The sequence below is a fragment of the Chiloscyllium punctatum genome, chromosome 11 (assembly GCF_047496795.1).
Source record: "Chiloscyllium punctatum isolate Juve2018m chromosome 11, sChiPun1.3, whole genome shotgun sequence".
Lineage (NCBI taxonomy): Eukaryota > Metazoa > Chordata > Chondrichthyes > Orectolobiformes > Hemiscylliidae > Chiloscyllium > Chiloscyllium punctatum.
The window spans coordinates 53,286,420-53,302,983 of NC_092749.1; the positions used below are offsets into that span (position 1 = coordinate 53,286,420).

Here is a 16,564-nt window from a genome sequence, read left to right on the forward strand (position 1 = left end):
TTATTTAACTACTAAACAAATAAATTATCACACGTACAATTTTCCAGCACAGGAAGAAAGAATATCGAGAGAGAGAGAGAGAGAACCGAAGTGTTTTGCTGTAGCAGGGAGAGATGTAAAGTAGTTTCCAAACTACAACAGCTCCTGAAAGTTAAAATGAAACTCTGGTTCTATGGGAGCTTGACCCCACACCTTCATGCTGCTTCTATTGCTCAAACTTTAAAAAAAAACAAGGCCTCACAAGCTGTTTACTTACTGGCTTGGAACAGACTGCTTTCTGCCTCTATCTCAACCTCTCTTCATAAAATAAAGGTCAAAATACACCTCTTAAATACACCATTGTGTTGTCACAGTATGTTTACCTTGCCTTTAAGGGAATTCACCTTTAATGACTCTGTTGTGTGTTTGCAATTTTGCAACTTTTCCTGGCAAGTTGTCTCCTTTGGGTTTGCTGACTGAACACAGGGAAATCAGTGTTCAGACTTGCTGCAACATTTGCTTTCTATGTTATATCATGTTTCATGTTTACATAAACATACTCACGGAGTTAATCGCTGACAAGCAATTGATTGTTAGTCCACTATCATTAACATGGCTATCACTGACGATGCCTCCATGGCATTCTGTCATTCCTGCTAATGTCCAGATGCCATTCAACTGGTTGGGGCCCATCTTCACAGTCACATTGAACACATTGTGTAATATTTTCATGGTTTTGCAGGAATAGCATGTGTTTCTTCAACAGAGTTGGCAAATTACAGCAAAGCATGTAATTTTTAAGCTGCAGAAGGGCCATAATAACTATCAAAACTCCCACAGGAGATGGACTCCAGGATAGTGCATATCCGTGAACAACAGCATTGGAGATCAATTCCTCACTTTTGCTGAAAGTGTGCAGGATGTGCTAACTTTCATTCCTTAGAGTAAGCATTATGGAGGGGATGTCTCCACCCAGCATGTTTGTTATGAGGTAAATTTCCAAATACCACCACATACAGGACAAATTTGACTTTTATAACTTTATTAAAACATTTCATGCATGGTGTAAAAGGTACACATTTTTCATCATCAAAACATGCAAGTCTGAAACAACATTGATTCTTATATTCATTAAAAACGCAGTTCACAAGTGTAATAAATAGAAATATTTTAGCCAAGGTCAGTTAACAATTACTTTGTAACAAATCAATTTATGGCCAAAGGTTTCAAGCACAATATATCAAGTAATAAAAAAGTTCGCATTCAAAAAAATGTTTAAAAAATTCAGAGGAGCTTGTGTGTCACAGTTTGTTCTCACATTTTTGATCCTGGCCCCAGTGCAGGAATTCTAATGCTGCCCCATTTATTCACTACTGCAAAGCAGCTTTTGATCAGGGTAAAGCAGCATGCTTTTTAAAAACACCTTTATCAACACTGAAGAAGTGGAAGATCAAAGAGTTGTCAAACATTAAATGCAATTCTTAAAAATTCATTGAGGAAACATTGCTGTCCTTCATGATTAACATCACTTTTATAAAACATATCTCTTAAAACGATAAATACTTTTTAAAATTCATTCTCAGGTTTGGGCATTGCTGGCATGACTGGCATTTCTACATATCCTGATAAGATGGCAGTGTGCCTTCTTCTTGACTGGCTGCAGTCCATGATTTGTTACAGATGAATGGTTCACTAGGCAAATTCAAAGGGCTGCTAAGTGACAAGAATATAGGTGTGGAACTTGACTTATATATAGGTTAAGGTTAGGTATCTTTTTTCCCTAAAGCACATTAGTGAAGCAGTTCAGCTTTTACAACAGGTAGCTTTATGGTTACCTCATATTTTAAAAGAAAACTTATACCACCTTTCTTTTAAAACAGGATTCAACTACAAAGGTAATATTTGAACTCATGCTTTCTGAATTGTTAATTCAGTAATATAATCATAATCATACCCAAGGCTGCATAATTCAACTTACTTTCTGCTTGATATTCTACCTTTTCCAAAGGGTTTTCATATTGATGTTTAAAAGAGATCTTAAAGGAAAAGGCATGTATTAATAAAATAGTTTTGAGCTTTAAATTGGAGTCACTGTTTTATGGGATATGAAAACAATGTTGAATACTGAGAAGTGAACAAACAGTCTGGGTTCCAACAGCCAGGTTATACAGAGAACGTTACTGTGCATAAAATACACCATGGCCTCATTTTCACACACACAGGCAAATCATGGCTGCTGGTGTAATTTGCACTGTGGGGTCCTCTTTCATAAATGGGAAGTATTTACACATACACATACACCTTTATTCTAAGCTGCTTGTAAGAACACACAGCTTCCTAAGGCAGCAATACATAGAAGATGCTTTGTATCCTTTACCACCAACCTTCCCACAGGCCTTACAGTTTTGTATGTTGAAGTTATAACACAAAAATACCCTCAGGTTTCTTCAACTTGGAAAGACTAATGACCATTTATAAAGGCAATTATTGAAAATGATTGGCATTTGGGACCCTCACTATTTTCACCTGTCTTTCACCATATCCCTTCAACATGTTTCTAAGCTTCCTCCATTTCAGGGGTAGGCCAAATGGCTCCTCAAGCCTGCTCTGCCATTCTGCTCTAACCGTACAGTATATTCCTGGATTCCCAATAGTGTCCAAACATGACCAGCCCAATAGGGTTTTCGTTGAACTTTCAGATGAAATAGCACACTAATCACCCAAGCTGGATTCTAGGGAATACTTCAACACAAACTTTCAAATCACAAGTAGTGAATGCACAAAGAATGGCAATGGCAATTTATGATAAGATGGAACCTGTACTTGCAAAAAAAACCTGGAGAAGAATCTGCTATAGTAGCTCTTAACTACTTGACAAGAACAGTTTAAAATTAATTCATCTAAAAATATGAAATGTTTGGAAATGAAAGTCAATGAAACTTTGCCTTCTATGGTTGAATGCAACTTTTGAATGATTGTTGTCAAATTTAAGGGCTGATTGGTTGGGTCAGAGAATATTCTTGCCATCTCTTTTCTGTACAGTTGACACAAAATAATATAAATACGTATTTTTTTGAACCGTAAGTCTCAATGCTCCCTATCAATTGTTATAAAAAATTCTTACAATCTAGTAAAAAATAATGGCTGAAGTATATTTGGAGTGTGAGAAGCTGAACTCAGAGCTTGTAGACATGATAGAATAAAGCTTCTAGAATCTGCTTCTCGTTGTTTTTATATCAATACATATTGACTGCCCTTCGTTCCCGAACAAAACCCTCACATTGGCTACCTTGAAATATGAAGAAAGCACCTTGTAATTTGTTTGTCAACAATGTGTATTCTAAAAATAAAGTAGAAAACTCCAATATTGTAGCAAGAATACAGAAAATACAGTGGAATGGAGGCGGCGCTTTATAAGGGTTTGTTGGACAGTTCTGATAGTAAGATCTGCAATTGGAAAATAAGTCTCTGGAAAAGTTTAAGTTTCAAGATGCAACATCATTTTATTTTGATTCTAGCTTTCCCAAATAAGACAAATGCAGTCATCAAGACTTGCAACTAAGATGTAAGACTATTTTAAATGCAAATTACTTTATGTCCAAACCAAAGACTCCATGTTATATGATTAAGGGTTTTGTACTTCTCTTTGATCTCAAAAATATTACTAAAGCCAAAATAAGTTGAAAAAGGAAACTCAATGTTTGATTTCAATTTCATCTCTTGGTATGGTATAAAAGAAACAGATCCTAGCAGCATTTTGTTCAACGCGACTCTGCTATACCAAGTAAACAATGTGATCTCAAAGGTTGGCCAGTGAGCTTTTGATTTAGTGGTAATATTCCAATCTCTGTCTCTGACAATGAAGAATTTTCAAACCTTGCTCTAGTCCAGAGTCCAAACTCTGAATTCCTGTGTTGATGGCCAGTAGGGGTGTGTGTGTACCCTTTCTTTATGAACCACATAAATCCACAAAATCCCAATTGTTATATGACTGACTACCCCACTTACTGATACGACAGCCATTGGAGATATGTTCATATTGAGTCCTGTCAGACTGCTGTTTTCATCTCTTGCCACTATCCACTAAGTGGTATATGAAACTTTGAAAATGATAACAAAGATTTGTTAAAAATCACACAACACCAGGTTATAGTCCAACAGATTTATTTGGAAACCAAATAAATCTGTTGGACTATAACCTGGTGTTGTGGGGCTTTTAACTTTGTACACACCAGTCCAACACTGGCATCTCTGAATCATGACAAAGATTTGGTTATCTGTGGATCTATATACAGAATGCTATGGGAGGTATAGCAAGGGAGTGATCTGATTCATAGACTACAGTCTACTCTGGGTGTATAAGAGCTTTAGAAACAGGGAAGGCCTGGATAAAATAAATGGTCCCATGTGAAAAGGATAGAATTTTCTCAGCTATCTCTGCTTGAAGAGCAAAGTCACCAAGAACCTGATCACCTTGTCAAAGTTTTCAAAAGCTTGGGTTCCTTGTCACAAGTAAATGGGATCTCAGGTCAAACATTAAGATGCCAAAGTGTGACTGGGGTTCTACCAGGCAGAATTTGGATGATTCCGAACTCCAGCCATTTTCAAACACTACAAAACAATCAGAATTAGGACCCAATTTTTAAATTGCTGTTGACCCCAGAAATGTTGAGGACAATTATGCCCACACCACAGGCTTGACTGATGTTAGGTAACAAAGTACAAACCAGCAATCCTGGTCAATTTGGTTGGTGTCTTTACCCCCAAAAAACACAAAAATATTGGTTTGCTCCATTTTTCCCAAGTTGTATAAAACATTTACAAACCACACAGAAAATGATTATTAACAGTTGCTCCAGAGAATGTTTTCTTTTTCTCTCTTCCATTGGCAATTTTGAGTACTGGTAGTAAACTTTTTCCCACAACTGTTCTCTATTGCTTTACTAGTCTTTAAAATTATTCACCTATTCCTATTTACAGTCCAAGTATCAGCCACTGTTTAAGCATTAAGGAAGCACTGCTGTCAGACTTTCAGTCAAGCATTAAGTGTTGGGTTCACACCATAATGCCTCGGCAATTACAAACCAATAATAGGAATACTAATCACAGTGCTACAATTGGGGAACTGAACTGTGTACATTTTAAAAAATATAAGTTAGATGAATGAGTTAACATCCCACTTGTTATTAAGCTACTGGTTCTGTAGTCCAAGCAAAAAAGTGTACACAAATCTTCATAAATAACGTTGATCTGATACAACAAACGACTGGAAAGTAAAGTGCAAGAGAAAGCACCATTGAAGATTATGAAAAAGCACCAGCTTTCACTCCATGGCTTCTTTAGATACGGATTTGATATCCAACATCATTCAATGTGCTGAGTTCTGCTGGCTTCTTTTCTGTTATTGCAGGTCTGAAAGAATAACAGAATGAACAGTCTAAGAATTAGGTTTGATTGTAGAATCTATAGACATACAATTTAAACTCAGATCAATAGATCAGACATGTTTAGTATTTATGACTTAAAATCAGTCTTGCCTTGATTACATGGTCTGCACAGAATTATATAGGGCTTTTGCTCAGTGGCACCCTGAGACTGATAGAACCTGACCTATTTTATGATGCTAATTGAGCTTCTTCTAATATTAGTATAGTGTACAGGGTGTGATTCACTGTGAATATGTAAAGATTATACTAAGCTGATGGCTCAAAGTATCCAAGTTTTAACAGACTGGTGGATTTCCTTCATAGGGAACTGGATGAAAAAGTTAAAAAAAACACTGGCAGCAAGGCACAGAGACACACTGGCTCCAGTTTTAGGAGGTGGTCTAAATTTATTTCTTGCAGAGCAATTAAACAGCTTCATGTAAACAGGTAGCCACCAAAGAGGCTCAGGAATAGTTACGAGTAACTGATCTCCACTTTATTCAAGTTTGAAGGCCAAGCTATAGGAGGAAAGTTCTCACAAAGCATTCATTTCTATTGGGCATTCTACAGTAATACATGAACATTGTGGGGTGGTCCTTTAGTTTACATAAAATCCAGGCTTGCATCTAGCACAGAGCAAGAGCATATGAAAACACAACTCATGAACCAGACACTCCATAGACCTGAACACCCAACACAGCCGCCAGTGTCTGATGTGTAGCAGTGCTGTAGGCCACAAAGGATTGTATTATAGGCTTTAGATTTAGTCCATAGATACAAAAGATCATTTTTGACGTAATAAGTTACCTGACCACAATGTATAAAATACAGATTGCAGGCAGAAGTCACATGAATACCACACTATGGGGAACTATGGAAACCTATGCAGATATGCTCGCAGCTGTTATGTGTCAGTTGAGTCTTTCACAAATATAGGAAACCTTTTGTAATTCAATAGACAGAAACGTTTCTCTTAAATTTCCTACATACTTCGGTTGAAAGTATTTAAATAAGTTTAAACTGTTTTACAGATGTCTGGTATCATTTTTATTTACATCATCTATACATTTGTATCTTGACTTAGCTAAAGGTAAATAGAAAAGTGCAGATCTTTGGCTATTTCTCAATAATGCATTACTCAGTTATTAGACTGTGACCCATATTAACCAGCAGGCCTAATATTTTACAGAAAGAATTGCGTTGAGAGTGAAATTTTAAAACAAAATAAGCAAACATTAAAATAAAAGAGGATGAATATTTAAAGAATTAGCCATTACAATTCTGAAAAATGTTCTACAAGTATGAGTGTCCAGCCATTAGGTGTTGACAAACCTATATCCTATTGAATCTTAGAATCATGGAATCATTCATTATCTGATAATTAGAGAACAGAAGGAGGCCTTTTGACCTATTGTTAGCCCTCAAAAGGAACAATTCACATACTACTGCCCTGCCCTGCCAAATCCCTGCACATTGCTCCCTTTGAAATAAGCATCATAGAATTTTATCACACAGTTAAATTAGAATTCCATCTAGGATTGATCCACCATTTAAGATCTGAGCTTGTCTGAAATCAGATACATTGCGAAATTGTTGCATTGGCAAGCAATTATATTAATAAAGATACCTGGTCAGAGTAGAAAAGCTTGGACTACATATCAAAAATAAATATTTTTTTAAAAACTTAACCTACTCACAGCCCCCAAGAAACACAATACCACTCTGCTGATTTGAAGACTTCAGGCCTTTCCAGATTTCAGTAGTCACTCAGAAAGATGATAAACTAAGTTGGCATTTACACAACCATAACCAAGTGCCAATTGTCACAGTGGATAGAATTGCACCAAATATACTGCAATGGCAGCCTTCCCCCTCATAAGATGATGATTTGTATCGTGGAGGTTAATTAGATCACACACCCGCAGGAACAGAAAGTCCTTAGGGACTCCAGCAGTAACAGGTGTGCAGTTCGTGGTGGGCAAATGCTTGACATTAATGATTAGTAAATTAACTAGCGTTCCAAATATAGGACCCTTAGTGCAGCCAACAATTGCTGTTAATAAGATCTATCCAAAAGCAAGCACAAATATTGCAATACACAGTCATGGTATTTGAATAAACTAAATGAGAAAAAGATGTGAAATCTATTCAGCTCAGCAGTTCTTGTTCAGTCCCAACAGAAACTGAATGACTTTACAATCTGACAGCTTTTCTGAAGTATTTTAAATTACCTCAAAATAGCAACAAAATACTTTTGTGCAAATATTAAACAGAGCTACTTTTTAAAGTATTGGAAATTGAAACTTCTAAAATACCTTCCAATTGACTATTAGGTTTCAGTAAGTGTAATGTATTCTACCAAATCAACAGATAATCTGGCATTGCTTAGCTCTGATAATGAGCTCTCAGTAAGCAATAATTCCGAGAAAAAGAGAGACCCACCCTGTTATAGCCAAAAAGCCAAAACTTGAGAAGGGACATTCCACACAGATTTGGGTACTGTGTGTCTACAACACTTCAAGAACATAATCTTAGTTTGCTTAAAATATTATTTGGATTGAGCCTAATTTTATTGACAGCTTTTGGGATCATTAACACAGTAGAGGGGATTTGTTTCATTGTGTTGGTTGAGGTTTAGTAAGCAAGATACTTTATATAAATGCTTGGAAATTTTGTGTGATAATTTTATCTTTGAGACTTGCCTATGTGTTGCGTTGAAAACAAACATAATTTGCAGGATCTTATCCCTTCATACATTTGACATTTGAAATTATATTTATGATGGATGTAATCTGCCATATGACAGCAACAAATTAAGACACATTAAAAAATGCCCTTTCAAAGAACTGTCAAAATAGTTGGCTAGAAATTATAGGGGGTTTCAACTTCCCTCATATTAACTAGGGTAGTCATAGTGCAAAAGGTCTTGAGGGAATGTAATTCTTAAAATACATCCAGCACAGCCTCTTAAGCCAGTATGTAGAATGCCCTAAAAGAAAGTCCTTAATTTAATTTTTTAGTAACAAAGTCAGGCAAGTGGTTAAACTAACAGTGGGAGAGCATTTTTCAGACAGTGATCGTAACTCAGTTAGATTCAAGATTATTATGGTTAAAGACAAACATGGGCCTAAAATCTAAGTTTTAGATTGGGAGCAAGGCTGATTTTAATAAGATCAGATATGATTTGGCCAAAGTGGATCAGGAGCAGATACTTTTAGGTAATCTGTGTCAGCCCAGAGGGAGGATTTCAAGAAGGAAATAGAGAGAGTACAGGGCCAACATTGTTCTAATAAAGATAAAAAGTTCGCCTAACAAATCCAATGAATCCTGGATATCAAGGGATATGCAGAATTGAATAAAGAGGCTTATGGCAGACATTGAGGCCACAAAACAACAGAAGTCCTAGAGGAGTACTGAATGTGCAAGGGCAAATTTAAAAAGGAAATAAGGAGACCAAAAAGAAGGCATCAAAGAATTATGGCAGGCAAAAATAAAGGAAAGCCCTTAGTTATTTTGCAGGTGCATTAAAGTAAAAGGATAACTAGAGAAAGAGTAAGGCCTATTAAGAATCACATGGTAATTTGTGCATGGAGCCAGCAAATGAGGGTAGAGGTCTAAAAGATTACTAGTGTCTGTGTTTATTAGTGAGAGGGGCAATATGGTTATAGAAGTCAGGGAAAAGGACTGTGATATACTTTTAAAAATCAGCATTGACAGAGAAGAGATTCTGAGTAGTCTGGCAGGCTTAAGAGTAGATAAACTTCTAGACCAGATGAAATATATCCCAGGCTATTCAGTGAGTCAAGGGAGGAAATAGCAGAAGAGCTGGCAATAATTTTCAATTCCACTCTGACCACAGGAGAGGTGCCAGAGCATTGGAGGACAGCCAGTGTGGTACTGTTATTCAAGAAGGGATCAAGTAATAAATCAGGAAACTGCGAGCCAGTCAGTCTAGCCTCAGTGATAGGGAAACTATTGGAAGCAATTCTGAGGGACAGAATTAATCTGCACTTGGAGAGGCAGTGAGTAATCAAGAATAGTCAGCATGGTTTTGTTGAGGGGAGATTATATCTGACCAATTTGATTGTGTCAAAGAGATGATTGAAATGTGTAGATGAGGGCTAGCTATTTGATGTAGTATACTTGGAGTCAGCAAGGCTTTGGCAAGGCACGGCATGAAAGGCTGATAGCAAAAGCAACAGCCCATGAGAGCCAAGGAAAATTGAATCCAGAATTGGCTCAGTGGCAGGAAGCAGAGGATGATGGTCAAGGGCTTTTTTTTGTGCCTGGAAGTCTGTGTCCAGTGAGGGTCCGCAAGGATTAGTGTTGGGGCTCTCACTGTGATACATGTAAACAATTTAGACTTGAATGTAGGAGGGTTGATCAGTAAGTTTGTGGATGAGACAAAAATTGGTTGGGTGGTAAATAATGAGGATTAAATTACAGAATGGTATAGACAGGCTGGTCAGATGGGCTGATGAGTGGCAAATGGAATTCAATCCAGAGAAGTGTAAGGTTATGTGCTTGGGCAGGACAAACAAAGCAAGGGAATATACAATGAATGGCGGTTTCCTGAAATGCACTGAGGATCTGAGGAACCTTGGTGTACATGTCCACTAGTCCATGAAGGTAGAGGGTCAGGTAGATAAAGTGGTTAAGCAGGCATATGAGATACTTGCTTTTATTAGTCAAGGTATAGAGTTTAAGAGAATTGAGGCGAACACTGGAACTGTAAAAAGAAGTTGGTCAGGCCACAGTTAGAGAGTCAGGGTACGGAGGATATTTACCAGCATGTTAGCTGGCCTGGAGAATTTTAATTATGAGGAGAGATTGGATAATTTGGGGTCATTTTCCTTGGAGCAGGGGACACTGAGTGGTGCTGTGTGGCGGTGGTGGTAGTGGTAGGGCTAGGGAAAACAACATTGAGACACATAAAGGGTAGACAGGAAGGAACCTTTCCCACCCCCAGTGGGCAGATCAATGCTCCAGGCAGATCATAGATTTAAGGTAAGGGACAAGAGATTTAGAGGGAATGTGAGGACATTTTTATTTACTCGGAGGCTGGTGGGAATCTGGAACTCACTGACTATAAGGGTGGCATAGACAGAATCACTCAATTATTAAGCAGTATTTATGTACCCATCTGCAATGTGAACACATACAAAGATGTGGGCGAAGTCCTGGTAAATGGGATGAGAATAACTGACTGTTTTGACTAGCGCAGACCCAATGAGCTGAAGGGTCTTCTTTCTGCAGATCTCTGTGGCTCTGAAGAAATTCAAAGTTAACTTGGTGTCAATCAAATTGTCTCGAGATTTCAAATGTCACAGACTATAAAATAATTTTTTTTGTACCTGGTAATCTGCATTTGTCTAATTAGAGACAATTAATGTTGGTACATGATAATAAAGTCCACAACCCCTGGGAAACCTCAGGGTAGAATTCCCCTAGAAGTTCCACTGTTAACTGCATCCCCACAATTTGCATTTCATGAGATCATGACAAACAAACAGCTTGGATTTTAACTGGCTTGCTCGGTTTTTTTTTTGTGTACTCACAGGCTTAGACAGCTTTTTTGACCCATTCCTGAATGGCACTTGTGAGTTAACAGTTAGGACAGTTTAAAAGTCAACCACGTTATTGAGGTTCTGGAGTCATATGTAAGCTCGGCTGGGTAAGGATGGTATTAGAGATATTAGATGGTATAGGGGCATTAGTAAACCAGATGGGTTTTTCCTGACAATCAACAACAGTTTTATGGTCATCATTAGACTTTTAAAACTCATTTTTGTCAAACTGAATTCAAATTCCATCATCTGCCATGGCAAGATTTGAACCTGGGACATTACCTGGGTCTCTGGATTAACAATCGAGTGTGTGGTGCTGAATAGGAAAGGTTTAGAAGGATATAGGCCAAATGATGGAAAAGCACAGCAGGTCAGGCAGCATCCAAGGAGCAGGAGAATCGACGTTTCAGGCATAAGCCCTTAATGAGGAAGCCCTGATGAAGGGCTTATGCCCAAAACATCGATTCTCCTGCTCCTTGGATGCTGCCCGACCTGCTGTGCTTTTCCATCATTTGGCCTATACCCTTCTAAACTTTCCTATTCATATATCCATCCCAATGATTTTTAAATGTTGTAATTGCACCTGCCTCCATCACTTCCTCTGGCAGCTAATTCCATACACGCACAACCCTCTGCATGAACAAATTACCCCTCAGGTTCCTTTCAAATCTTTCCCCTTTCACCTTAAACATATACCCTTTCCATTTGACTCCCCTATCTTGGGGAAAAGACCATGCCCTTCATGATTTTGTAAACCTCTATAAGGTTACCCCCTCAGCCACTGATGCTCCAGGGAAATAGCCCCATATAACTGCACTACTCCTACTTCTGTCCCTCCAAGTCAACATGCTGCTTTGAACAATTATGTGATACATAATGGAACAGGTTATGTATTCGTTAAATACAAAGCTTGGCCCTGATGATCCTAAGACACCCCAAAGGGGTATATTTTAAAATGTTATTTTACAATCCCCTGCAGAATTGAGAGGAGCACTCATGCTCCTTCCACCCAGACACAGAGTATTTCTGACTCTCTTGATCAATTTGCCCTTAGTGTCCCTCCCCTCAGTCACATCCAGGTCCTCCCCTATCCTTTATCCATACTGCAGCCTCCAATTGACATACTCAGCCATTGCCAAGGTAGTGGAGCTGCCTGCGTTCAGCACTGAGGTAACTAATCAATTTCATGGAAAAGCGTTGGGCTGCTCTTTGCTGATTTCACAAGCTATCAAGTTCAACGCGCTCTGTGCCAACCATCTCTAGTTTCAGTAAACCATCCTTAACAGTCCTTTTCAAATAACCTTTTCAAATGTAGCTATTGTGTCATATGTAAACTATTGCTTCTTAACAAGCTACCTTAAAATAATTTATGAATAGTCAATTGCCTATTTTTAGATCAGTGCATGTCCCAAGTCCCAAGGTTGTGACAAAAAGCAGTCTCTACTTGAAATATTTTGGTGTTAATCGTGTCACCTCCATAATGACAAAAAGTTGGAACAGAGTTTGGATCTATGCAGGCAAATCCTTTTCAATGCATAGGCCCAGTTCTTAATGATTCAGAATAATTCCTACCTCTCAAATTGCTCAGTTCTAACATTTGGACAACTCAGTTCAAAGCTACAGAGTAAGTGACTTGTGCAAGGGTGCCTATGTCCAGTTATAGCAAGATTCAACTGATTGAGATTCCTTCTGTTTTTGTCATTCAGAGATCTATAAAGGGCCATGTCCAGTTCCTGACCTTTCCTTAGGGTTCTGCAAAGAGTGAGAGGAGAGGACAGGAAGAGAAGAGGGAGAAATGACAAGTGTTGGATGGAAACTGGAGAGCATTTACTCAGAATGCCTATGAGGAAGAGGCATGCTATTGTGCAAAACTGAGGGTGCATGTCACTGGTAGATAGTTAGACAGGGATATGAGGAACTATATAAATAAAAGGTGCACCTGGAACATTGGTTGGTGTGTACAGTGATATGCCACACTAAACTTGAGAAGGCAGAGTGAAGGAATTAATACATTCATGATGTAACTCAATGCACCATTAATCCCACATTCCCTGACTTGTTTAGGGCATTGAAGCACTCCCTACATTGGATCAATGGGCATGTTGCATCTGATCCTAAACCCTTGGCCAATCTCGATCCACACCTCTTTGAATCAACAGCAGGCTTCTCCCTCTGATTATGAAGGAATTGTACTTCCCTGTGTTGATCTGGGTTCTTATAACCTCCTAAAATATATTCAGGGAGAAACTGGAAAAGCCAGCTATAGCCTTTGACAGTGTTGACTCCATTTCAAGTTTTGTTCCTTTCGTCATAGCTACTACAAGATTTCAGAATGCATGTCACAGAATCCCTACAATGTGGAAGCAGACCATTCAGCCCATACTGGCCCTTTGAAGGGCATCCCATTGAGACCCATGGCTACGCCACCTAACCTGCACATCTTTGTGACTGTGGGAGGAAACCAACACAGACACAGGAAGAATTTGCAAACTTCACACAGACAGTTGCCTGAGGGTGGAATCGAACCTGGGTCCCTGGCACTATGAGGCAGCAGTGCAAACCACTGAGCCACAGTACTGGCTGTCTAGATTACTCCTTTAAATGATGAAATGAGACCAGGTCATCATCATGTCCAATGCTGGTAATTGACCTTGAAATCCAAAAATAGAATGATAATAGGATATCTCAGTTTAAATGTCACTGAAAGAATCTCCGGATTTATTCTACCTCCAGAGTTCACCCACACTCAAACCCAACCTCAAGTTTTTGACCAGAATAGTGGCTAAAAATTTATTAAAGATTTTTATCCTCACTTTCTTTTTTGAAAAACAAGAAATTCTAAAAGAGTTGTTGTTCTCTGAAGTCTATGATAGCATGATCAGAAACCTTGGCATGAAAAGAGATCAAAGTCACATGGTGTAATTAGATTAGACCAGAAGTATTTTAAGGAATGTGCACATTTAAACAAAATAATTACTGTCATGACAGTGCCCTACAGAAAGCCAGAAGAACCAATGGTTCTGAACCCTAGAGCACAGAGACACAAACACTGATACAATTATATTATCAGAGGTGATACAACCTGTTTGAAGAAATGCAATTGTACCCTTTGTGTACTGGTTAGCTTGCCATAGTCATCTGACATTTATCGCTGTTGTAAGTGCCTTTCTGTATAGTCTGTGGCAGCCATTAAACATACATTACTATTACTGTACAAAGTGTCAGAAAAGGTACAGCTAAGAATGTACTATACAACATCAAAGCCTGCTTCCTGTAAAGATTCTATTCCTCCATCACTGTCACATCTGTTCTGATGATGCCAATTTCTACAAGGCCTCCGAAATGTTCACCCTCTTCCTCAACTGAAGATTCCACAGCACTGGAATTGACAAGGCCCTCAGGCATGTGTGACCCATCCCCCACACTTCCGGCCTCACTTCCTCTCTTCTCTCCCACAGCAGTGATAGGGTCCCCTGGTCCTCACCTGGCCCACTGCATCCACATCAAGAGGATCATTAGCTGCCATTTTCTGCCATCTCCAGCAAGATGCCACCAGCAAACACATATTCTCCTCCTCTCTCTAGTTAGCATTCAGCAAGGACCATTCCTTTAAGGACACCCTAGTCCACTCCTCCTTCTCTCTCAACACATCACCCCACAGCCATGTGACACCTTCCCCTGCAAATGCAGAAGGTGTAACACCTGCCTGTTTACTTCCTCCCTCCTTAGTACCCAAGGACGCAGACAGACACAGACACAGGAAGAATTTGCAAACTCCACATAGCCTGAGGGTGGCATCGAACCTGGGTCCCTGGTGCAAGAGGCAGCAGTGCTAACCACTGATCCAGGTGAAGTAGCTATTTACCTGCACTTCATTCAATCTTGGTGATTGCATGTACTGTTCTCAGTGTGGTCTCCTCTACCTTGGGGAAATGAAGCATAGACTTCGTGACCGTTTCACAGAAAAGACCCTGAGCTTTTTGTTGCCTGTTATTTCAACACACCACCCTATTCTCTGGCCAATATCTCTGTCTCAGGCTTGCTGCAATGCTCCAGTGAAGCTAAGCACAAGTTGGAAGAACAGAACCTTATTTTCCACTTGGGAACTGTACAGCCTTCTGGACTAAATATCGAGTTTAACAGCTTTAGGGCTTGGCACCTTCTCTCATATCCATACTCCCACTCCCACACACCAGGTCTTGTTACCACATGTCTGCTATTACACATAACACATTGTTAGCCACTAATAGCCCCCATTATTAGCTATTTTCCTGGGCTGACTGTATCGACACCTTTGTCTAACTGTTTTTCTCTCTCTTTGAGCACTCACTCTATCTACCATCTATTCCTTACCCCACTCCCCCAATCCTACCTTTTGCATACACAACAACTTTCCCCTAGCTACCATCAGTTCTGAAGAAGGGTCACTGGACCCGAAACATTAACTCTGATTTCTCTCCACAGATGCTGCCAGACCTGCTGAGTTTCTCCAGCATTGTTCTGTGGATCTCCAGCATCCACAGTTGTTTGTTTTATTGCAAAGAATGTGTCTTTGTTTGCAGAGGCATCCTCTGCATTGGGATACAGAAAGGAGAACAGACTTGCATTTGCCAATATGCTGATGAATGCAACACTCCCTTTGAGGAAGCTGATGCTAAAACAGTGTGTCTTCTACACTTAACCAGAAGCAACAGCTCACATGCTCTGGAAATCATCAACCCAGCAATGGTGAAACTGGAAGACAGCATTTTGCTCAAATTTGGCAAATAATGCAGCAAGGTGCAATTTCCCAGTGCAGTGGAACTTGTGATGAAAGAATGTCCAAAGTATCAAAGACACACTCATGCATTAGGCACAGAGGAATCAAGTGAAAGCCCAAGGCAGCATCTCATACAAAGAATAATGATCTCTAAGGCGATGAGGATAGAGATCTTAACGTACATTAACTTCATCAAAGTATTTGAAGGAAGCACAATTGGTACGCCAATGGCCAAATAAGAAATGCTTCCAGCAATACGATTAAAGTTCACATCAGCCTATGCAGTGCTTGCTGCAAATACTAAGCTAAGCTATTTAGTGAGCATGACATTAGCTGTGCATTTACTACAGGCAGTGCGTCAGATAGAGGTCCACTGTGGCTCAGCAAGCAAAATGGATCAGCAACAGCACTCACTACAGCATTAACATTGCCTGGAAGAGGAAGATTACCTCAGGAATGAGCATATATTAGAGGAACAGACAATGACAATGTGCATGGATACCATTAAGAGACCCATACGATTTAAAGACTCTGTATGCATGTACAAATAGCAATGGAAATCACTGGAAGTAAGGTCACCATCATAGATCATATAGCTGACCTTTTATTAGAGAGAGACAACTGGTGGTGGTTTAATCTGAAGGTCACCATGCCTCAGGCAAGGGAGATGTTTGAGAAGGTGAGGCCTTCACAGTTAGCACGCTGCTTGTTAATGAATGGTAGTTTTGTTTGTAATCATGTATATTGGATAACTTACATACATGTACTTGCAAATGATAATACATGCAAATTTTGTTTTTTTTATAAACAGTGGACTGTTTGGAGAAATGCAA

At 39.1% G+C, this 16,564-nt stretch overlaps 1 protein-coding gene across 1 annotated transcript in view; it reads right to left on the reverse strand.

Annotated features, from left to right (window-relative positions):
* Positions 1-1,015: 1,015 nt before the first annotated feature.
* Positions 1,016-16,564, reverse strand: part of vash2 (vasohibin 2) — a 167,456-nt gene continuing 151,907 nt past the window's right edge. The window contains exon 7 of the mRNA XM_072580806.1: positions 1,016-5,391. Within this exon, the coding sequence (XP_072436907.1) occupies positions 5,319-5,391 (73 nt within the window). The 3' untranslated portion in view covers positions 1,016-5,318. The remainder of the gene's footprint in view (positions 5,392-16,564) is intronic.